Source organism: Dermochelys coriacea, chromosome 2 (assembly GCF_009764565.3).
Source record: "Dermochelys coriacea isolate rDerCor1 chromosome 2, rDerCor1.pri.v4, whole genome shotgun sequence".
Lineage (NCBI taxonomy): Eukaryota > Metazoa > Chordata > Testudines > Dermochelyidae > Dermochelys > Dermochelys coriacea.
In genome coordinates, this window is record NC_050069.1 from 139,137,937 (window position 1) to 139,162,243 (window position 24,307).

At 40.1% G+C, this 24,307-nt stretch overlaps 1 protein-coding gene and 1 long non-coding RNA gene across 2 annotated transcripts in view; one reads left to right on the forward strand and one right to left on the reverse strand.

Annotated features, from left to right (window-relative positions):
* Nucleotides 1-24,307, forward strand: part of DNAH5 (dynein axonemal heavy chain 5) — a 316,306-nt gene that overhangs the window by 168,372 nt on the left and 123,627 nt on the right. Inside the window, exons 31-41 of the mRNA XM_038392521.2 lie at nt 1,454-1,617; nt 2,152-2,308; nt 3,732-3,944; nt 4,368-4,592; nt 6,815-6,987; nt 8,713-8,891; nt 9,188-9,375; nt 10,112-10,306; nt 12,806-12,940; nt 13,791-13,898; nt 22,797-22,950. Of these exons, the coding sequence (XP_038248449.2) occupies nt 1,454-1,617; nt 2,152-2,308; nt 3,732-3,944; nt 4,368-4,592; nt 6,815-6,987; nt 8,713-8,891; nt 9,188-9,375; nt 10,112-10,306; nt 12,806-12,940; nt 13,791-13,898; nt 22,797-22,950 (1,891 nt within the window). The remainder of the gene's footprint in view (nt 1-1,453; nt 1,618-2,151; nt 2,309-3,731; nt 3,945-4,367; nt 4,593-6,814; nt 6,988-8,712; nt 8,892-9,187; nt 9,376-10,111; nt 10,307-12,805; nt 12,941-13,790; nt 13,899-22,796; nt 22,951-24,307) is intronic.
* LOC119851914 lies at nt 10,303-11,950 on the reverse strand. Its single transcript, XR_005291450.2, has 4 exons — nt 11,761-11,950; nt 11,203-11,340; nt 10,808-10,933; nt 10,303-10,706 (listed from the first exon to the last, which is right to left on the reverse strand). It is a non-coding gene; the product is annotated as an uncharacterized LOC119851914 (long non-coding RNA).

Below are 24,307 nucleotides of genomic sequence, written 5' to 3' on the forward strand. Positions count from 1 at the left end.
ACGTATTGGAGCATAAGCTTTCATGGGTGAGTACACACTTCGTCAGATGCCACAGGACTCTTTGCCACATCTGGTACAGTTTACATTGACATGAATTGGGCCCTTGATTACTAGCTTCCTCTCATCATAGATGTCTGCCATATTGTCCTTATTGTGGAAAACTAGTAAAGTGATAGTTTATATGTATTAATATTGAAAAGAGTGCATGATTATCTGTCTATTGAAAGTAATATTTTTATTTACTTTTTTGCATCATCTTAAGTGTTACTACAATCAAAATTCACTTTTTGTTTGTACAACTTGTACCACATGTTGCATATTCAAGTTAATTCCAAGTGCAAATCCAATAATTAGGAGCACAGACAATTGCACTTGAACAAACAATTTCATTGTCCTGATACAAAACAAATGTAACTTCAGCAGTTACTTCATACACTTCAGCATAGTAGTTAATGCAGTCATTGATGAAGTCATATAAAATAGCAAATGATCAAAGTGTGTGTGCATGTATATATAATGTTGTATATCCTTTATCATTTAAAAATAGTATATTCTTAATGTGAAATCAGATTGGATAAAAAAATCCATATACTATCTAAGCTTCTCACTATTAATTTGTGAGTGAAACTTATCTGAGATGTATTTGCCCTGTGGAATAGTCTAAGTCCCATTATTGGATTCATACTAAAACTAGACTGAGTATAACATGGAGTGTACAATCTGGAACATTACTGTACTGGTGGAGAGGTAAACTAAATTAGATAACCCGGTAGGTTTTTTCATGTCTAGACTGTTACTTAGTCACTAATATTTGTTACAGGTGTCCACTCATCTTTCAAACTAAGAAGGGCATACAGTTGTGGTGGGAGTCTTCCTCTTTTAACATTTCTCCTAGTTTCTTTAATGTTAAAATTAACATTCTTTTTTGGAAAGTAATATAAATCTGGGGTACTCTATTTAAACATGGTTTCAGAGTAGCAGCCGTGTTAGTCTGTATTTGCAAAAAGAAAAGGAGTACTTGTGGCACCTTAGAGACTAACAAATTTATTTGAGCGTAAGCTTTCATGAGCTACAGCTCACTTCATCGGATGCATGCTCAAATAAATTTGTTAGTCTCAAAGGTGCCACAAGTCCTCCTTTTCTTTTTATTTAAAACATGATGGATCTAAATGCTGGCAACTGAACAGTCCTACTTCCTACCTTGAGGAAGGGTGAGGAGGGAAGGGAAAGATTGGGTTCAGTGCCAGAGACATGGAAACGAAATGTAAAAGCTTTGACAGAGAATACCTAACTTGTATTACACCTAGCAAAATTGACATTCTGTGGGGATAGTTGACAAAATCTGAGTGGTCTGAACATTAGTTTTAGCAGCGTTCATGAATTTAGAATTATTGTATCTGAATTGAAGATTTCAGTTATATAGATGACCTGCTTTCCCCTCCTTTCCCCATAGGAAGCCAAGCGTTTCTCTAACATAGATAAATCATGGGTGAAGATCATGACGCGGGCCCATGAGATGCCAAATGTGGTCCAATGCTGTGTTGGAGATGAAACCATGGGGCAGCTTCTGCCACACTTGTTAGAACAGCTCGAAATTTGTCAGAAGTCACTTACAGGGTAAGACTGTTAATAGGGTACAATTCCAAGAAAATGGTGATAAATAGCACAACCACAGGACTAGACAACAGAATAATTCCTTCAGTGCTTTTCTCTTGCATTGGGCCCAGGGGTGCAGGTTTATTTTCTGTGCATCCATGTAAGGTGAGGGTGCAAGTTAGTCCATAACTTAATTTTGAAGTAAAGGAAGCCTGACATGGAGTTCGTTAGCAACACTTTCAACAAACGCATCCAACTTCAGCAAGCTAGAACTGCACTCTTAAATTTTAATTACTATTCTGATTGATCTGTAACCTCCACTGGCTTTGTGCAATGAGATAATCTGTAATTCCAAATGGTAGCATCAAAGCAGAATCTTACCCCATCGGGGCACAGTGGGTCTGAACTGCTATTATTACCACTAATGAAAACTACATTAATGTGTTGTGTTGAGAAAATTTGGTCTCCCATCACCAAAGGGATAAGATGAAGCTCACCTTATGAAGGCAGTGCTGAATAAATTACCACCATGAGGCTTGTTTCTTTTAAACTCAGGTACCTTGAGAAAAAACGACTTTCCTTTCCTCGGTTCTTCTTTGTGTCGGACCCTGCTCTCTTGGAGATACTTGGCCAGGCATCAGACTCTCACACTATACAGGCTCACCTGCTGAATGTATTTGACAACATTAAAACTGTCAGGTTCCATGAAAAGGTGGGCACTGCTCTAATCTTGCCACACTTGTCTTGCAAATTGGCAAGCAATGCACAGCATTTCTTAAATGCAAAGTTATACGGGTAAATGGGCCATCCACCAGATCCACAAGGGATCTTGAGTGCCCTAGTGCTGATTAGACTTTTTCCTCAGGGACTTGGGTTCCGAATCTTCACTCACATGACAAATTAATTGTGTGTAGAGTGAGGATGGTAGTTCAGAAATTTGCACCTATATTTTGACTTAGGAACACGACATGATGTTAGCAGTTTTAAACACGGACACTTTCTATTGCTCTGTGTGTATATATCACTTTTCTGGTTAGAATAATTTTTTCCCTGTCTAGGTTATCCCCACCCACAGTATCATTTGCAAAACTTAAAACCAATCACTTTCCAGTTGACCTTTGAGGCCCAGGTATTTGAGTTAGAAAACAGGCAAAACAAGAATGACTGTCTGGTATTTTTTATGAAGACAGACCTGTAAAGGCCAAGTGTTTAATATCTGTGACAGTTGGCTACTGGGATTTTAGGTTATTTCCCATCTCCTCCCTATTCCAAACAAAGCACACTTTTCCACTCAAGGTAAATAGTATCACCAGTTCACTAGTTACATTCTGGGGAGGTTTGTACTGGTATTGGCATGTTCCTAGAGCAGCCCTGGTGGTTATGGGAATACTGGGACTGCAAATATGTCCACCTGTAGGGGTATACAATGTAAGAAGTCTTTTTACATTCTGATTTCACCCTTAACAAATCTACTGGGGGTAGGGGAGCAGTGAGAAACTGAGTCTTTAGGTTTTTGGTGGGGAGACTTACAAAAATGACTACAGATTTCACAAGCCCAAGTCCTATTGCTTTGTGTACTAAAGACCTTCAGGAGCTTTAAAAAAATCCCTCTGGTAGATTAAGTATAATCTTGAGGTTAAGGCACTGAATTAATACTCGGATGCTGATTTGGCTTCTGACACTGCAAGTAATTGTCTGTGTGACTTTGGACGAGTTCCTTAATCACTCAGTTCCTCAGCATCCCACTCTTGGTCTGTTTTTCAGTTTAAGACTTCAAGCGTAATGAGTGCCTCTGTACAGTGCCTAGATCATTTGGGGTCTCTAGGCACTAACATGAAAATGGAAGTAAAACTTAACAAGTGAGATCATCTTACAGCCTGTTATTCATTAGAAAGTTTACTTCAGTTATTTCTAAAACACTGTTAGAGGAAACCCTGATCCTGAATAAGCCCTACCAGGATCAGTAGTGATTAATTTGTTACTGTAGCTCATTTCGTTTGGCAGGTACAACCTGACCTGTTCAATAAATTACCAGGATTAAAAATAGTTAATTGTGTTGTGGAGATGTTGGAGAAATGACCAGCTCATAGCAATAATGTTCTGTATATTACAATATATTTTTTTGTTTCAACTAGATATATGATCGCATTCTGTCAATTTGTTCTCGAGAGGGTGAGACAATTGAGTTGGATAAACCTGTAATGGCTGAGGGTAATGTGGAAATCTGGCTCAATTCTCTCTTAAAGGAATCCCAGTCCTCATTACATATTGTCATTCGCCAGGCAGCCATGGATATCCAGGAAACTGGATTCCAGTTGATTGAATTTCTTTCTTCTTTCCCAGCACAGGTGAGCTTATTAAAATGGGTACGGAGCTAATAAGTAATGCTAAATAAATAAAGCCAATCAAATGATTTGTAAAGCATTTTGAGATCTACTAATAAACAGTGCTATAATAGTGCAACTATTTTAGTGGGATTAGGAGAAAATATGTTTGAGTGAACCTCGATTAAAAAATATGTTGTCCTCAAATGTGTGCAGCTACTGTTGATTTTTCAAAAGGCATCACATTTGTACACCAAATAGATCAAGACTTGGGATATAAAGTATTTACTCAAGGTAGTTTTACTTCTCTGATGAAGGCATATGTTACACCTTTTTATAAATTTTGAAGTATTTAATTTTACTGAGTAATTTAAGTATTAATAGAAAAGCATATTTATGTATGCTAACTGAAAAAACTTCACAGAACACACTGTTTGTTTTCATAAGGTTGGGTTATTGGGGATCCAAATGATTTGGACAAGAGACTCAGAAGAGGCATTGACTAATGCTAGATATGATAAAAAAATAATGCAGAAGACAAACCAATCTTTCTTAGACTTGCTGAACACTCTGATAGACATGACAACCAAAGACCTCAGTCCAGTGGAGCGAATTAAATATGAGACACTAATCACTATCCACGTGCACCAGAGGGACATCTTTGATGATCTGGTAAGCATTCAGTTTAGCTTCGTGTGCTGTCACAGTATTATATTTAAACATGGCTCTACAGCAGCTGAATATGCCTTTTCAAATATTAAAATGATATGTACGCCTACATCTAGCGATTGAGTCTCCATTTCATTCCTGTGATGTTTGGTGTTGGAATACTGTGAGGAAGCTTGCACTACTGCCGCCCGGGTTATAGTTGATCCATGGACAAATTAAGGGTTTTGTTACTTCACAGGCAGTAAAATAATTTGGAAACTATAAAAAAAACTAATCAGGCTACTAGACTTCAGGATTGTAAGAAAAAATATTGGCAGATGACAGATGACTTCTACTACTTGGTCTTGTTAGAAAAATAGGCCTTTCTTTTACAATTGCTGATGTGAGGGTTTGAGTTCATTTCCACAGATAAAATTTCAGGGTTGGGACAAGATTAAACATAGCTAATTTGCATTGATGGAAAGAGACCAAGTTACAACTCCAAGTGTGTGTCAATTCAAGATCAATGCCTGTGGTGAATGGTCAACCCTGGGACAATTTTTTACCAAGTTCTATATAAATTCTGCAAGTGTTCTAATACATTTCTGAGTGCAATTCTGACTGTGTTCTGTGGATTATCAGAGGTTCCAAGAATAAACTGAATGGAGCTAGCATAAAATTCCATAAATGATGGGAAGAGGATGGAAACTGATGTCAAATTCACAACACTAAACCTAAAACAAAGGGCCTAAACTCATTGACTAACACACTTACATCCATGTAGTCACTTCACACTGCCAGAGCAGCCTAATCAGATGAGATGGTGGGGGAAGGCTTAGTATAAATTACAGCTCAGGCCAAAAAATATCCATTGACTTTAATAATAAATGAAGCATTTTTTTACTACGTGGTGCTTCTGGGCAAAATATTGTTGTGTGACTTTGTGCTTGCTTTCTTGGTGGGGTAGCACAAGCAGGCAGTGGAATGATGACACAGGAACAAGCTAAGTAACAACAGAACATAAAGAGAACAAAGGCAATTCCCCTCCTGATGCTTGCTCTCACAAAACCCTTCCACTTTTCCACAGGCAGGAAATACCTCTGACCTTTCAGGGTTACTTCCCCTTAGGGAGGAAGCACACCTTATAGGGGCTGTCTGGATGTGCCACACACACAAATCCAGCCAACCCTTGTAATTCTGAGATGTATGCATATCTCTACAATATAGATAATAATTCTTTCGAAATATCAGCTCATGTTGGTTGTAAGATTAATAAATTGCACCTTTCATCTGCTGCATCCATGGTAATCCAGAATGAGACAGATATTGTAAAAGGAAAACAAAACTGCTTGTTCTGGAAAGAAACCTGGAGATTTTTTTTTTCAAACCTTCAGGAGATCATGAGAGAACTTGCCAACTGTACATAAGTTACCACCCAAGGTATGCTCAGATTTTCAAAGTATGAAGACACCTGCAGGGGCTTATATTACTCTGTTGCTTTTGGGGATCTTGAGAAAGAAGGATGTGGCTACCCTTTCCTCTCCCCTTTAGCCAGTCAAGACCCACCTTTCTCTACTTCCACCATCCTTTCCTATTTAGGAATAAAAATAAGTACATTTTAGATAAGGGATAGTTTGGGTGAGTCTCATCTTTACGTGACAGTTTTCCTTTTTTAACCACTTCTCTGTTACATTTTTACTGTTTCTGAACACGATAGCACCCACATGCAAAAAAGCTCTTGTTCTAAGTCCTACCTCATTTCTTGAAATTTTTCTGTACTCCCTCCCTCTTTCTGATCTGGTGGCATTTTACATGCTCTTTGCACAGGTGTGAGCTCCAAGCTGGAAGGCAGTAGAGAATCAGGTTCTTAGATTCCTAAAAATAATATAATCAAATGGTAGCTGGACTGAATGAGTCCTCCATCTTTCCAAGACAGAATTCCATGCTGTTTAGCTGTGTTTAGGTCTTTTGGAAAATATCATAAAGTCAGAGGTTCTAGTGACTTTATATGGTCACTAGATTCCATGGTGCCACTCCAAAAAAACTTTGGCCAAAAATTCTGCCCCCATTACACAGCAAGTGTGTGTAATGTTGTTAGCTGCTGCAGTTCACTGCTGAATAGAGTGAATTTCTAGTGGTGCTCTAATCTGGCTCTTGGAGATCTATTAACATAATGTGGTATATAAATGCAAAATGCCTATTTTAATCAGTTAGCTCTGTTGAGGATTTTTTTTTTATTTTCCTAGTGCCGTATGCACGTCAAGAGCCCTACAGACTTTGAGTGGTTGAAACAATGTAGATTTTACTTCAAAGAAGACTCTGACAAGATGATGATTAACATCACTGATGTGGGTTTTACCTACCAGAATGAATTCTTAGGCTGTACTGACAGGCTTGTCATAACTCCTCTCACTGACCGGTAAAAAAGTTTTATTACTTACCCAATGTTCATCATTTTTGGCTTCTCACCACAAGGATTGTTTCAAAGTTTTGCTTATTTGGGGCCAAAATCTGTTCTGATTTGTGTCCTGTTCAGTCTTACATTCAGTGGGTTTACATGACCTGGAAATCAAGGCATAATTTTTGTTCTTTTCCTTTACAATATGTAATGTTCAGAAATTCATGATTACTTCTATATGCTGTGTTCGTCTTTATGTTGGCTGATATGTGACATAAAACAGCTATATTATTTAGAGGAAAGTTAACATAAGTAATATAGTTTGAAAAAAAAAAAAATAAATAATTGAGTTAAATTCCACATGAAAATGCCCATGAATGCGGATCAGATTTAGCCACAAACTTAAGTTCTTATTGTGCAATAAAATCTGAGAGCTGAAGTCAGTGTGGATCTGCTTGGAAGTAGGGGCTCCACCTGCATGACTGTGATGACAGGATGAATCTTGATGAACCCAAAATAACCAATATGAACGTCTCTATTTTTTGCTGTCTCAAGCATCTGTAAGTTCTTCATCTGACCTTGTTATAGGACCAATTTCATTGAATCTGAATTTGCATCAGATCACATCATAGACCAGGGGTGGACAAACTTTTTGGCCCGAGGGTCACATCTGCATGGGGAAATTGTATGGAGGGCCATGAATGTAGGGCTGGGGCAGGGGTTTGGGGTGTGGGAGGGAGTGCGGGGTGTGGGGAGAGGGTGTGGTGCGCAAGAAGGGGCTCAGGGCAAGGGGTTGGGGTGCAAGAGGGCTGCAGCAAGGGGCTCAGGGCAGGGGTTCAGGGTGCGGGCTCTGGTTCAGCCCCGCTTACCTTGAGCAGCTCCGCGGTGGCAGTGGTGCGCAGCGGGGCTAAGGCAGGTTCCCTACCTGCTCTAGCTCTGCGCCACTCCCGGAAGTGGCCAGCATGTCCGTGAGTGGCTCCTGGGAGTGGGGTGGGGCAGGAGGCTCTGTTGCACGCTGTCCTCCCTGTGGGTACCATCCCCAAAGCTGCCATTGGCCGCAGTTCCCTGTTCCCGGGGGGCAGTGCCTGCAGGTGAGGACAGCGCATGGAGCCCTCTGGCCTTCCTCCCCCAGGAGCCACAGGGACATGGTGCTGGCCGCTTCCGGGAGTGCCACTGGGCTGGGAAACCCATGGGCCAGATTGAAAGCCCTGATTGGCTGGATCCGGCCTGCGGGCTGTAGTTTGCCCTGTCATAGGTTCATAAGAGTGAAAGATGGAAAAGATAATACATCTCACTGTCCTAGAGGTGAATACAGGATTTTGCTTCACTGTACATATTACCTACTTTGAGAGCCACAACAGCTAAAGTAATTTGAGCAATTAAACAAGGTAAAATTGTTGAAGCTGGTGTTCTGGAGCTGTTGTCTATTCCGTCCTCATGAGCTTCCACTTACCAACTGACATCCCCCTCAACCTTCTCCCCTACTGTGCACAGGCTGAGGTGATAGGGTGGCTCTGAAATGGCCAGTAAAAAGCACCAAAGACTGCTGATGTGGAGTATTTCTACTCAAATAAATTGGAAGATCTCTCTCCCACAGCAGAAATGCTAATGAAGCTTGTTAACTGAGGGCTTTCCTTGTGTGGAACTGGGCTTCAAATCACACTGATGCATTTTTCAATTAGGCCATCAAGCAGATATGGGTACCTGAACAATGCAGATACCTAATAACAGTCTGTTTCTGTGTAGATGTTACATCACCTTGGCTCAGGCCCTGGGAATGAACATGGGTGGAGCACCTGCTGGACCTGCAGGGACAGGCAAAACTGAAACTACTAAAGATATGGGGAGATGCCTTGGTAAATATGTAGTAGTCTTCAACTGTTCAGACCAGATGGATTTCAGAGGACTAGGAAGAATCTTCAAAGGTGAGAATTCCCATGCTTAGAAGTCCCAAATTGAGACACCCCTTTGTAAAAAAAAAAAATCTAGTACATACTCAACTGTTATGGTCTACCGTTTACATTAGCGGTCAGTATTCTACAATAACAGTTTTTCTCATGTAGACCAGCTTCAAAGACAAGATAAATGTTCTTCTATTAATAGTAGTATTTTTCCTATTAAAAGGATATGGCTCAACAGAAACCTTTCTGACTAGGTTTTGTGTGACTTTTTAAAATTTGAGCTTTCCATTAGACTGTTCAGAGATTTCTTTCTTTTCAAGGTCTTGCTCAGTCTGGCTCCTGGGGCTGCTTTGATGAATTTAACCGTATCGACTTACCTGTATTATCAGTAGCTGCACAGCAAATTGCAATTGTGTTAACATGTAAGAAGGAGCGTAAAAAGAACTTTCTATTTACTGATGGAGATAATGTGGAAATGAACCCTGAATTTGGAATATTTCTTACTATGGTAGGTACTCTGAGGGGAGATGAGATTTCAGTGATAATACCACAATGTCACTGCTTACAATTCGATACTTTTACTGTATTTACTAACCCCCCCCGGTGCTGAAATCACTAGTTTCCTAAAACTCATTTCCAGTCTGAGAAGTAATCCTTGTTATAAAGCAGATTTGCAGGGTTGAGTTTCAGTTATTCCAGATCAAATGTGCACATTTCACTGGTAAACCTATTTTTACTAGTAACTACCCCTTCAGACTCAACCTGGGATTTGAAAGTCAACTAGTGATATTTATTCTTGTGACCTATAATCTGTGTGTTGCCAGCCAAATTATACCCTCTGATACCTGTGCGATAAGATTACCTTGAACAGGTTGACAAAAGTGTAGCTGATTAAAACTGGGTAAATAATTCTGATGCACAAGAAGAAATAAAATCCAGCTCTTACCTGTTTAGCTGTGTTAGCTATGCAATGCTAAAGGGAATAAGAAGTACTAAGACAAAGTAGTAAGTAATCATACATGACTCCATATGTGCATTTTCAGTCATGTCTGTGGGTACTTCAGAGTGCAAACATGTATTAAAACCAAAACTCTGGTAGTATATCAAAAATCCTGTGTAGAGTTTGTCACAAATACTTTAATAATAATAGTTAATATTTTGGTCCAACTTCTGTAGAAGTATCTTTGCTTATTTATCTTGTTACATTTAATGAAGTAAACTACAAACTCTTTCCTCATAATCAGAACCCAGGATATGCTGGGCGACAAGAGTTGCCTGAAAACTTGAAGATAAACTTCCGTTTAGTGGCCATGATGGTTCCTGATCGTCAGATAATAATTCGTGTCAAGCTGGCTAGCTGTGGATTCATAGATAACATTGTACTGGCAAGGAAATTCTTCACTCTGTACAAGCTGTGTGAGGAGCAGCTATCTAAGCAGGTGAAGCTGCCAGAAAACTACCTTTCAAAAGATTTTTAATCTAATGTTTAAGACTGGAGAGTCACAGAGCAGAGAAGTGGGGGCTAATCGGTGTTCATCAACACAAACAAAACCCAGTTTTGTTGGTGTTGGTGCTCTCTGTTTTCCATGAGGTTTTATCTTCTATTCTGGGTTTACTGCTTTGTGTGCAAAGACGTGATATTGAACCATACCCCATTTACGATTCAAATGTGGCTCTAATGAGCAGAGGCAGATTAAGACTAATTGGGGTTTATATGTTCGCAAATGCTTGCTCTGTAAAGCAATAGTTCAAGGATCTAGTTTTTTATACTTCCTAATTTAGTGTTGTATGTTCAGGAATTCTTCTTTTAAGATGTGCCCACGATGTATCGAAGGATGCCTTGTTAAAAATAAAAGTAAACTCAATCAGTCCCTGCTTTCCCCAAAAGGCCCCATAACAAACAAATGCACCTCCTGCAAAAGTGTTCAAGGCACTCATACCTCTATCCTTCAAATGCTACCGCACTGATTTCGTACTCCATGGGGATCCCAGAAAACACTGGCCTCCTCTCCATGTAGATAGCAAACATGTGTGAAGTAAGGTTTCAGAGTAGCAGCCGTGTTAGTCTGTATTCGCAAAAAGAAAAGGAGTACTTGTGGCACCTTAGAGACTAACAAATTTATTAGAGCATAAGCTTTCGTGAGCTACAGCTCACTTCATCGGATGCATTTGGTGGAAAATCCACCAAATTTTCCACCAAATGCATCCGATGAAGTAAGCTGTAGCTCACGAAAGCTTATGCTCTAATAAATTTGTTAGTCTCTAAGGTGCCACAAGTACTCCTTTTTCTTTTTGTGTGAAGTAAGGGTCCTTCCTCAGGCCTCATAGATCCTACCTTAAAGCACTTCTGTAGATGAACCGTGAAGGGGACTCTATATAGTCTCTCTCCCTCCCTCCCAGAACACTGGAAGGGTTTTGGTAGCTGGCCTTGACCAAAGACCTCATGGCATCCTCATGGAGGAACTGTTGCCACCTAAATCATAGAGAAAAAACACTTAATTTACTCATTGTGGTTCATACTGTATGTAGCAAAGCAAGACTCACCAGTGCAGCACCTCCTGCTGGTTGTCTTGGGAATTAGCTCTTCAACCTCCAGAGTGCCCTCTGCGGGTCTCATCTGCCCCAGGCCTCCCAGACCCTGATGCCCCTCCCAGACCCTGATGCCCCTTATCCTAGGGTTCTGCCCCCTGCAGCACCCCCATGCGCTGGGTTTCCCCTCCCAGGGGAATCACCAACCTTCTACACCCATCTTGCCTCAGTGGCTACTGCCAGTTGTCATCTAGCCCCCTCTCACTGGGGCAAACTGCAGTCTGTAAAGGCCACTCATCGGCAAGGGGGGTTTGGACCAGCTGCCTCTGCCTAACCCCGGACTGTACCTCTGCAGCCCCAGTACCTTCTTTAGGCCTTGCACACGGCCTACAGCCTGGGGAGTTACCAGGCTGGAGCGCCCCAGCATCTCTTGCCTTTCCCCATCTCTAGTCTACCTCAGGTACCCTTCTCTCCCAGGTAGCCAGGTCCTTCTCTCTCCAGAGCTAGAGAGAGACTGATCCAGCTCCTCCCTGAGCCCTTATAACAAAGCCAGGTGTGGCCTGATTGGGGTGTGGCCCCAGCTGTGGCTGCTTCCCCAATCAGCCTAGCCTTTTTTCTAGGAGCGGGGTAACTTCCCCGCTACACTGTACATCTTTGCCATGAATGAGTTTTTAAATACCGAGTGAAATCGTGCTCTGACTTGCATCCCGAACAAATCAGATTGTTTGCTTACTAGCATATGTACATGAGATGGATGTCTTTTTAATTTATGTTCATAAATCAAATATGGGTAATGGGAGAATGACCTTTTTTGTACCTAAATGGACTGGTCTCCTAGCCCAGAACAGTGGTGTAAACTAATATAAATACTACTACTCTTAATTTCAAAATGGTCAAACTAAACAGGAATCTTGGCCTTCATTACCATTAAGTGAAAGTGTACTTTAATATAAAAGAACAAGACAAAGAAAATACGTACTGAGGTGTCCTATGAATACTATTACTGCTACAGTACTTCAGGTTCTGACTGAGTATCTATTGCTGTTAAACTTAGTTTGCTACTGCCATGAACCTTAACCCTTCTACATGGCACTCATGCTCTAAGAGAGCAAGAAAAACAGCCTCTTGGGAGATTCATTTGATAAAATTTAGCACTTAAATTGAGCTTCTCATTCATAGATCTGTGCTTTACAGAGGTGGGTAAATATCATAATCTCCATTTATGGGCAAACTGCAACTCAGAGGTGAGGTAACTTGTGCAAGACCACGCAGTCAAAAGGCAATCTGTATGTTGGATGTCAGGTGGATTTATACAGTAGAGGTCCCACCAGCTTTGTTACATTTGCTGTGAATCTTTTTTTTTTTTTTTTTTTAAGAAAGGTGGATTGTTTATTTTTCACACCTCTTAGGTGCATTATGACTTTGGTTTGAGGAATATATTGTCAGTGCTGCGTACGCTCGGGGCAGCAAAAAGAGCAAACCCCACTGATACAGAATCTACTATTGTCATGCGTGTTCTGAGAGATATGAACCTTTCTAAATTGGTAAGTCATGCAGCTCTAAATGTTGTATAATTGTCTTTAAGTCAAACATCTAACTTTCTTATTTGATAAACCAATGTATAAGCTGACAATCAAGAGGGCCGCTTTAAGATTGGATGTGGCTCTGTGTGATCTGGTTGTTCAGACACCTTTCTGAAGAGTGGTTCAGAAATGCTACATCCTCTTGTTGGCATCATTCCGGGTTTTGCCTTGACTCTTCTGTCTTTGTAGCCAACCTCCTCATTCCCATGGTTTCAGCTACTGCTTCTAGGAATGGTTCCCAGCTATGCTTCTCCACACTTGAGTTGTAGTCTTCTGTCCAGTTCTTAACTCAAACTGGGTATGGTGCCATATTGAGGTCCAACCACTATTTCAAAAGCAAAGTGTTCAAAACTGAATAATTTTGATTTCCTTCTAATTTCTCTCCATCATTTCCTTACCGCTGTCACTGACAAACTGTATTACAATTACCATGCCACAGACTTGCATCCTTGTGTTAATTATCTGCTTTTCTGTGTCTATCCAGATTCTAGTAAAGGCCTATCAGTCATTTATAATATCACTACAATCTGTACTTTTATATATGACTAAAATCATAGGACATGTTTTGGTTTTCTGTTAACAGTAACTTATGGCCATTAGGCCTATTTGCAATTTCACTTCTTCCGTCTCCAGTATATCTGGATTCTTCTCTCTGCATCATCCCACACACCTGGAAATCTAATTGGATTACTTCTGTCTTTTCAGTGATTTCTAGGCCCATGGTATAGTGCAGAGTTTGACCTTAAAGCACTATTGGTTATGCTAGATTGCATTTGTCTTATTTTCCTCATGGTTTTCTAATTTTTGTTAGATTGATGAAGATGAACCCTTGTTCTTGAGTCTGATTGAAGACCTGTTTCCAAGTATACAGCTTGACAAAGCAGGCTATCCAGAACTAGAAGCTGCCATCAACAAACAGGTAATAATGCATCTTTTGATGCATGGAATTTTCCCAGCTTGACAAAAGGAGCAGGAGAATGTGGCTGTGTGCAGAGTATAAACAGAGTAATACATTAGTATAATCAAACCCTTTTGAAAATGAATAAATTCCATACAGGAAGAATAAGTTTACTGAGTGAAAATAAATATTGGATAGTAACATGCTAGTGAATCTATAGTAATGTCACTTAAATTCATGAATGCTAGTTTCAATGACCTATAAAGTAACTCTTTGGAGGCTGACATTTGTCATCCTTGTTCTCAGCCCAGAAGAGAATTGCTGTGGAAAGTTAGTTAAAAAATAAAACACCTGAGTATGTAAAGAATATTTTTCTCCAGTGGACATTTCACCTCTCTCAGATAACTCAAAACCGTCACACTTGTCATATATGCAGTCATCAATAAGAACTTTCCTGAGTAGTATAAATTCAAATGAATAGCCATGTTGAATTTGGGCCCAATGCTGTAACTATTCCTCAGCTTCTTTTCTCAGCTGTTATTTGTCAAAACTTCTGACTATCCATCTAAAATACTACATTGTGCATGAGAAGTACATTTTCTTTACCAATTTAAATACTTAGCTATGCTTACCTAGTTATATTTGATACATGCATATGAGAATATAAAGGTCAATTGGTTGCTCCCATAATACACAAACAAGAGAGCATTCAGTGAAATAAAGACAAGCTGTTCATACAGTGGGTAAGGGGAACTATTTTACAGTGTGTAATAAAACTTGTGAAACAGAAAATCATCAGATACTTTTGCCAAACAGCCTGAGTTTAAAACCTGAACATAAGCTTGCATAAATGAGAATCTTTGGCTAAAATAAGACTGGGATTATTTAGGCTGCGGAAGAGAAGAATGAGGGGGGATTTAATAGCTGCTTTCAACTACCTGAAAGGCGTTTCCAAAGAGGATGGATCTAGACTGTTCTCAGCAGATGAAAGAACAAGGACAATGGTCTCAAATTGTAGTGGATTTAGGTTGGATATTAGGAAAAAGTTTTTCCCTAGGAGGGTGGTGAAGCACTGGAATGGGTTACTTAGGGAGGTGGTGGAATCTCCTTCCTTAGAGGTTTTTAAGGTCAGGCTTGACAAAGCCCTGGCTGGGATGATTTAGTTTAGCTTTAAGCGGGGGGTTGGACTAGATGACCTCCTGAGGTCCCTTCCAACCCTGATATTCTATGATAAATAATTCCAAGGGCTCTGATTGTTTTGCTTCAGAAATGCTGAGTTTTCCAATGGATAGATCAGAGGACAAGGAGACTAAAGTCCTGTTTTCTTAACATGAGCTTTTTACTAGTTGGTTGTGACACAGGGAAAATCACTTAACCCCTCTCTTTCTCAGCTTAGTTGTCTGTAAATGGATATAATACTTATTTCTGAGGTGTGTTTTGAAGCTTAAATATCTTAGACTTTGAGATTCTTGCATGATATTAAAATGCTAAGTGTCTTTTCAGGGCAAAACTAATCACAAACTCATGTCAAAGGAAAAATGCCCTTCCTCCCAAGTTCTGGTATGGTGGGGTAGAAAAGGGTGTTTCAAGTGGTTGAGAGCCAAGTACTTTTATCCCCGAAATTACTAAAAAATCCATCCAGACCACGTCACACGATCTATTGTCTACAGCCAAACTCTAAAATACAACGGCATTTGCTCCAATCCTTCAGAGAGAGACAAACACCTACAAGATCTCTATCAAGTATTCTTAAAATTACAAATACCCACATGCTGAAGTGAAGAAACAGATTGACAGAGCCAGAAGAGTACCCACGAGTCACCTACTACAGGACAAGCCCAACAAAGAAAGTAACAGAACGCCACTAGCCGTCATCTTCAGCCCCCAACTAAAACCTCTCCAGTGCATCATCAAGGAACTACAACCTGAAGGACGATCCTTCACTCTCACAGATCTTGGGAGACAGTCCAGTCCTCGCTTACAGACTGCCCCCCAACCTGAAGCAAATACTCACCAGCAACCTACACCACAAAACAAAAACATTAACCCAGGAACCTATCCTTGCAACAAAGCCCGTTGCCAACTCTGTCCACATATCTGTTCAAGGGACACCATCATAGGACCTAATCACATCACCTGCACATCTACCAATGTGATATATGCCATCATGTGCCAGCAATGCCTCTCTGCCATGTACATTGCCAAACCGGACAGTCTCTATGCAAAAGAATAAATGGACACAGATCAGACGTCAAGAATTATAACATTCAAAAACCAGTCGGAGAACACTTGAACCTCCCTGGACACTCAATTTCAGACCTAAAAGTTGCAATTCTTCAACAAAAAAACTTCAGAAACAGACTCCAATGAGAAACTGCAGAACTGGAATTAATTTGCAAACTAGACACCATTAAATTAGGCTTGAATAAAGACTTGGAGTGGATGGGTCATTACACAAAGTAAAAACTATTTCCCCATGCTAATTTTCCCCCTACTGTTACTCACACCTTGTCAACTGTTTGAAATGGGCCATCCTGATTATTGCTACAATTTTTTTTCCTCCTGCTGATAATAGCCCACCTTAATTGATTAGTCTCATTAGAGTTGGAATGGCAACCCCCATTTTTCATGTTCTCTGTGTATACATATATATCTTCCTACTGTATTTTCCAGTGCATGCATCTGATGAAGTGGGTTTTAGCCCACGAAAGCTTATGTCCAAATGAATTTGTTAGTTTCTAAGGTGCGACAAGTACTCCTCGTTCTTTTTGCTGGTACAGACTAACATGGCTACCACTCTAAAAAATTGTAGTTTAGTGAAACAAGAGAGGGTAAGCCAGATCTTATAGCTGTCTTTATCAATGCCAGTTTGGGGATGTGACTCCCATTATTTAATCACAGGGTGGTTTTTTTTGTAATGCTCTTGGGGACACCATGATTAAAGACAAATAATCACAATTAACTGATTATTGTATGATTCAAGAGAAAAATAACAATACAACAAAACAAATAGAACAGAAAAAATAAACAATGGGTACTTCAGATACAATCTCTTCTGCATATTTCTCTGTAGAGATATATCAACAGAGGTTACACCTTCTGAGACTGGGTCTACCCTGGTGGGAATACTCTCCTCTAGGTAAACAAAAACCGAAGTACATTATTCCCCAATTCAGTAGTGAGTCTAGTCTCAGTGTATCACAGATTACTAAAATGGGTTATAGTTGGGCAGTTCATGAATTGGCAGAGATGGTTACATCTACACTACCTGCTAGGGGCATGATTTCCCTTGCTCACGTAGACATACTCACATTAGCTTTCCTCAAGCTAGCATGAGTATAAATAGCAATGTAGCCAAGGTAGCACTGGTAGAGGTAGAGGAGGCATGGCTGAGCTATGTTGAATATAACGCCCCTGAAAACAGTGGGTATGTACTCAGCACGGCTCACCTCAGCTGTAGCTACAATGCTATTTATACTCATACTCTCTCCATGAGAGCTAATGGAGTATGTGTCCATGAGCAGGAGACTCTCACTCCTAGCTCATAGTGTAGATGTAGCTACGTCTTAAGAAACTGAAGAGTTTTTGACTCAGTGACTTAAAAGAAACCATCCCAAGGTGTCATCCTGAGACAGACAAATTAATGAATATTAAAAATCTTAAATTCAAATTAAATCCCACTATTTCTGTTTACCAAGATGAGCATAAGTCTCTATGTCACAGGATGGCTGGCTCTTTCATGGAAGTTGGGCCCAGCCTCACCTTCCAGCTGAAACAGATCAGCTAGAGATCAGGTGATTATAAAAGTCAGCAAGTAGGCCAGATAGAGGGGAACTGCAGAGAACTGGAAGGCTCCTGCAAGAGACAGTAGTGCAGACTGGCCCCTGTAGTAGGTCTGGGAACAGCATATGATTCTCAGGCAATTGGCCTGTACAGTGGAAACCCATAGGGAATAGATAGGTCCCAGCAGAAGACTCCAGATTAGGGTGAAGGAATGATGGATGTTTTGAAATAGTTTTATGTAGAAGAAATAAAGTTGCAACCCTAAGAAAAAGGGCCCGAAGAACACTCTTGTATGATGTCAAACCTTTCGGGGGAGGGGGAAAGGCCAGCAGTTCTATACCCCTCTTCAGGAATGCGCAGTCTAAACAATTGGGTGTTTAACAGAAGAAGCTGTTAGTACATTATGTTATAGTAGCATTCCAATTTCTTAGTAAAATCATTACAAGAAAATCTTAAATCTAATCCCTTTGTAGCACTTCTGCAGATTCCATATCACCCATGAAACTGAAGTCTTAGTCATGTCATGTTGCAGAGGCAGTGTTGGCCTGGAATGTTGCCACTGCTTTGTTCTTCTTGCTTCTTTGTTGCTGTTTGCTTGTTTGCAGTGATGAAATGAACAGTTTGAGCTGAGTTTAGTACTAAGAATAAGTTCTGTGATGATAGGAGCAGAGCATGCAGCTTGCTTTCTGAATTCAGAGACATTTACATTCTTCTTTCATAATTTCATAGGAGGATGAAAATGCACTTCTTTCAGCCACTGTCACCATCTGGCTCAACATGTTTGTGGGCTGGTCTTGTTAGTATCTTCAACTCATGAATAAGCAATCTGCTAATGCGTATGCAGCAGGGTTCTAATTGCCTTTGTCTTAGTGGCAGAAAATCTCAGAATGTCTGTCTTTAAAAGTTGTAGTTTTTACTTTATTTCATTCAGTCCTTTTTGTGTGGTAACTTTAGTTTCATCAGGTCTTAATAGGAGCTGAAATTCTATTTCAAACGAGTCCAACTCTCTTAATTCCTATATAAAGATCTTTCATGTTTCAAGTTAGTGTTTTTTAAACTTAAAATATTCTTAGCAACTTTAAACTTGAAGAGTCATCAAAGAAGACATTGACCTTAATCTTTGGAAAGGGGGTTCTTGTCTTTTTGTGTTTGGTAAGGAGTTGCACAAGCATTCGTTAAGAAGTGGCTGCAGGTGCTTGTAAAAATTATGTGCAGCTGCATTGTTGGCTGTGGTGTGGTTGATGATCGTAAGATACCCACAGCCAGTAAGTAATCAGATGTTGAGAAGTCACCCTAATCACCCTCCAATACTTCCAGACCGGTCAGGCATTGGATGAAAGTACAAAGGCCACCCCTTTCTGATGCAACCTGTCAGGGAAGCCTAAGAACAAAAATGTATAACCCCCATCTCTGTATTCACCACTTCTTGGCCAGGATACTTTAGAAAGTGTAGATATTGATGCTCAGATTTTTCAACTGCGTGATGAGGATGGCTTTAGAAGTTTCGGACACTATTTGAATGTACCAGGCACCAATTTTACATTTGCCATCAACACGCAGGATACCAGAATCGTCCTTTAGTAAGGTTTCACTGGTCATTTCCCCTTCAGTAGCGGAGTGATCTTTGGAGACTTCAGTGCACAAGTAGCAAAGTTTAATTACACCTGGGCAAGTGTGCTTGGGAAGCTCAGTGTTGGGCAGAAGAACAGGACAGGCAGCAACTGCTGGAATTTGTGGCTGCCAATGACATAGTAATGACTCACTTACTGTTCCATCACTCAAAGATTCACAAACAGGCCTAGTACAGCCCAGCTGGTTTCACTAGCACTATTATTGATGATGTCCTCATTAATCGTCACTGGCAGTCAATAGTCCTGGATGTACGAGTTTGCAGAGGTGCTGAACTTAACACTCATCATCAGCTTCTGTTGCCTCCGACTTTGAAGACTGCCAGTTAATGAGCCAAAATGGGTCAGAGTCGACCAAAAATGCTTTCTGTTCTGAACTGCTTAAGGCCATCAAAGCATTAGAGACCGAAGTCTCTCTCCCTCCCGCATCTGATGAGGAATAGTGTTGTTTCAAGTTGTTAGTGCTGCCTGATGTCAACTCAGTGCTGGATCCCCCGCCCTTCATATGCTATCCAGAGATCAGTGAGGAAATGCTCACTGCAGTCAAAGGTAGAAAAAAAAAGAGGTTACAATCGTCTTCAAAAATATGTTTGTCAAGAACAAAAACAAAGGCTGAATGGGACATACTTTGGGATGTTGTCAAGTCACTGTGTAAGAAAGATGAGGAATCCCAGTGGTCATCTCAGGCAGCTAATTTAGAACAGGCTGCAGAAAGGCACAATCTCCGCACCCTCTATTCAACTTCAAAGTGTCTGTGAGGGAACATGACCCCAACTTGTTAAGTTAAATATTGAGGTGGCAGCATCAGCCAGAGTCTGCTGGATCAGTTCCAATAATGGGAAGTTCATTTCAAGATGATTCTTGATTGTCCATCCCCCTGTAGTCCCTTCTCCATTTGAAGAGGGGCAGGATGTTACAGTAGAGCTGCCTTCCTTCAGCTGAGAGATCTGCATCACAGTCCATAAAGTCAAGTTTGGAAAGGCACCAGAAGTTTGTAACCTCATCCCTGAGTTGCAAAAGACAGGAGAGGGTATTGTTGTACTGTGGCTGAATGGGTTCCTCCAAACCATATGGCACACTAATATTCCTGATAACTAGAAGAGGGCTAATCTGCTTGTGTTCAAAAAAGGGCGATAAGGCTGGATGTAGCAACTATAGTCAGTGCTAGGGCAAGTTTTTTTGCCTCCCTGTTAATGTCTTGATTCAGTGATGCAGTTTGTGGCAAAGGCTGGGATATTCAATGTGGTCAACCAGATCTTATCTAGAGAGATTTTCAAGAAGATGGCTGCATTTAATAAGCCGTGAGCTGCTCTTTTTACAAACTTCCATCAGGCCTTTGGTTCAGGGCATTGAGCAAGTTTGTGGGATCAGATGAGGTAGGCATTGATAGGTTGGTGGATAAGCTTCAGAAAGCAGGTGCCAGTGTTGACAGGCTGACTGCCATTCTGCATTGAGATCTCCAATATGGTAATCACAGGTTTCAGAGTAGCAGCCGTGTTAGTCTGTATTCGCAAAAAGAAAAGGAGTACCGGTGGCACCTTAGAGACTAACAAATTTATTAGAGCATAAGCTTTCGTGAGCTACAGCTCACTTCATCGGATGCAGCATCCGATGAAGTGAGCTGTAGCTCACGAAAGCTTATGCTCTAATAAATTTGTTAGTCTCTAAGGTGCCACCGGTACTCCTTTTCTTTTTGCCAATATGGTAATGACATTGTATTGTTGGCTCAGTTGGAAACCTGCAGCTGATAGTTGATCTGATCAGGCAAAAAGCAGTGCACATTGGCCTGGTTATTAATCTGGATAAATCTGAGTCTCTGTCCATTAACATCAAGCAGCCTCCAGCTCCAGATTATAACCAGCTCAATATTAACCCATCAGATGGGACATCAGGAGCATCAAATACTTGGTAAGTGTCAAGCAGTGCTGGAGGAAGTTCAAAAGATGTGGATGCTTGTATAGCAGCAGCTGTCGCCATGTTTCATGTCCTTCAGCTGCCTCTGTGTGGATATTGTGACATCAAGCTTGCTATGAAGCTGCAGATCTATCGAGCCACAGTTATACCAACTGTTATATAGAAGTGAAACACGGGCACTGAGGAAGGCTGAAGAATGTGAAGAATCGAAGACCAACAAATTCCGAGGTGTGTACACCAAGGAATGCCACTATACAGCTGGCAATTTTGTGGGTGCCAAAAGCTTTGATGGCACAATAACATTGCCAGTGATGGACACACTAAGTATCCTGCCAAACTACCTTAAGGACCTAGCCAGAGATCGATCCACGTGGTGCTTGATCCGCAAGGGGGCCACGTCCCTTGGGGCTGTCCCATTATGATGACTGTCAGATAACTAATTCCCAGTGAAATTAAATATTTTTATATTCATATGGCTTCTTCCCATTAATGATTACAGTGTCAAATGACCGTGCTGTATTTGTACATAAAATATCTTACTATTCAAGTAAGAGCATAAACAAGAAGTTTTTATTTGGATTTAGATGTAGCACATTTACAAATATACATCTCAAAAAAGCTTATGCCATTTTAATAATTTAATGGCTAAAAAAAAGTTTTCACTTTTTAAGCTGCAACTTGGGGTTAGAAGTAACCAAAGCACTTCCCATCTGTATGTGTTCTCTTAAAAGCTAAGTGGAGACTTCAGGCAATAAGACTTGTTAAATCCTTTGTCTGGGTTTAAACTGAGGAAATGAAGAGAAGAGAGGGTGAAAAGACCTCTTTTTTTTTTTTTACATGTTTTATTGCTCTGAAATCATATCCCAGGCATAATTTGACTTGAACAGAGAATAACTTCACATTCTTTTAAACAAGCTACCATTTATATCATTTCAACTTGTAGTTCTATACAAAACATGAATCATAACTTAATTTTTGAAAATGTAGTATAAAAATAGTATAGGATGTTAAACCAAAATAATCTATAAATTTGCATTCCAGAGTCAGGCTAATAAACATCGCTTTTTCTTCTTTGACACTGAGGGAACTTGTCATGTTGATTTAAAAAATAGATTTCCTCAGAATTTCCTTAGCTTGAACCGTTCCTATAATTAAATAACTAACATGCTTATGTTTTTATTTGCTTATCACATTCTCCAAAATCATGTCTATGAAAATAATTGTATCTGCTACAATGCAGTAAAGATACAGGAAAGTTTGTAACAACCTAACATTATAAGAATAAATTATCATTCATTTTTTTGCATCAATATTGAAGTTTGTCCCTTCAGTATTAAAACTTATTTGTTGTTGGAATTGTATGTTTTCCTCAAATCATATGACATTGGCCATTGTGGAAGATGGGATACTGAGTTCCAGTGTAGAAACTGTTGTATTACTTGGCTTCAACCAGTGCTCTTTTAGAAGTACTGAAACTTAATAAAAAATTAAATATGATCAGGATCTTGTAATGCATATAAACTTTGAATCTGATTAACAAATTGTTCTGATTCATAAAAGAAGCAATAGTTTGGATTTATGTCAATATCCACAGGTTGAAGAAGCTGGCCTAATTAGTCATCCTCCCTGGAAACTGAAAGTTATCCAGCTGTATGAAACGCAGAAAGTAAGGCATGGAATGATGGCCTTAGGTCCTAGTGGGGCAGGTAAAAGTACTTGCATCCACACTCTGATGAAATCCATGACAGGTACGGAGCCATTTGTGTTATGTAAAGCAGATTTATAATTCTGTTATTCTTACAAATAATTTACAACGTTTACTTTTACCAAAGGGGATAAATCATTGTAAGGATAAAGTTCAGTATATGGTGCCCTAGTGCACAAATCTTCATGACTGAATAGTAACAAGGGTTACTTCTCTAAATTTTATGCAGAATGTTAAAACAAATTAAGAAGGAAAAACTGATAACATCTTGGAGAAGATCTCATGTACTTGCATTACGTTCAGCTTACCAGTATGAGCATCAGAGACTTTCATTTAAGAGATGTGCAAAATAAGGAACACAAAGGCTGGAAGGGTGGGTAGGTGGGTGAATTGTCTCAAAGGACAGAAATGTTGAAGATTCCCTTAATGAGGAATAATTGTAGAAGATGATCAAACAGGCACAGTGCAAGGATTTTTAACAGCATAAGATGTTGTTCATCTTTGTCTCCAGAAATCTACCTTATTTTCTCATAGCCCTGGTCTACACGTAGCTGAAGTCGACATACTTAGGTCGACTTACCGTGGCGTCTTCAGCGCAGTGAGTTAACTGCTGCTGCTCCCCTGTCGACTCTGCCTGCTCCTCTCGCGGCGCTGGAGTACAGGAGTCAACAGGAGAGCACTCGGGAGTCGATTTATCACTTCTAGACTAGATGTGATAAATTGATCCCCCCCTAGATCGATCGTGGCCCGCCGATCTGGTGGATAGTGAAGACATACCCATAGTTCTAAATTATGACCATTTCCCCTTCTTGCCCCCCATTTCACACTCTCAGGGTTCCATGTGTTGGCCATCTTCTTTCTAGTCAGAAGAAGGTTTTGATGGGCTTTTGGATTCTGTGATTTAAAACTTTAACATTTGGGATGGAGAGGTATCTTTTTTGAGGCAATTTTTCCCCATCTTCTGTTACAAAACTAAGCATGTTGCTTCTATAGCTTTCTCCATATTTGTTGTCCCTGGAAGGAACTGTCTGGAGCCAAGACTTTAAATCCAGGTCTTTGATATGGTAAATAAGAGCATTGTCATAGACCTTCGGGCCTGACCCTGAGACTTATGTTTTAAGGACACGAAATTTCAGACCTGACCTCCAAGGCCCAACACTTGTACAAATTGTGTCTTAAGTTCCTTAAGTTCACAAAAGCATCTCTTGAAAATGCAGTGAATTTCTACTTGTAAATAGTGTAGATAAATGCCTGGATAACTTTATGCATGCACATACAGTTAATAGTACATAATGTAAATAGTAATGGTACAGAAATACTATCCAAGGTGTGCACAAAAGTATCAAACATAACCTAACACTAGTTTAATTCAAGAGTGAAATATCTTTCTTATTCCTCTA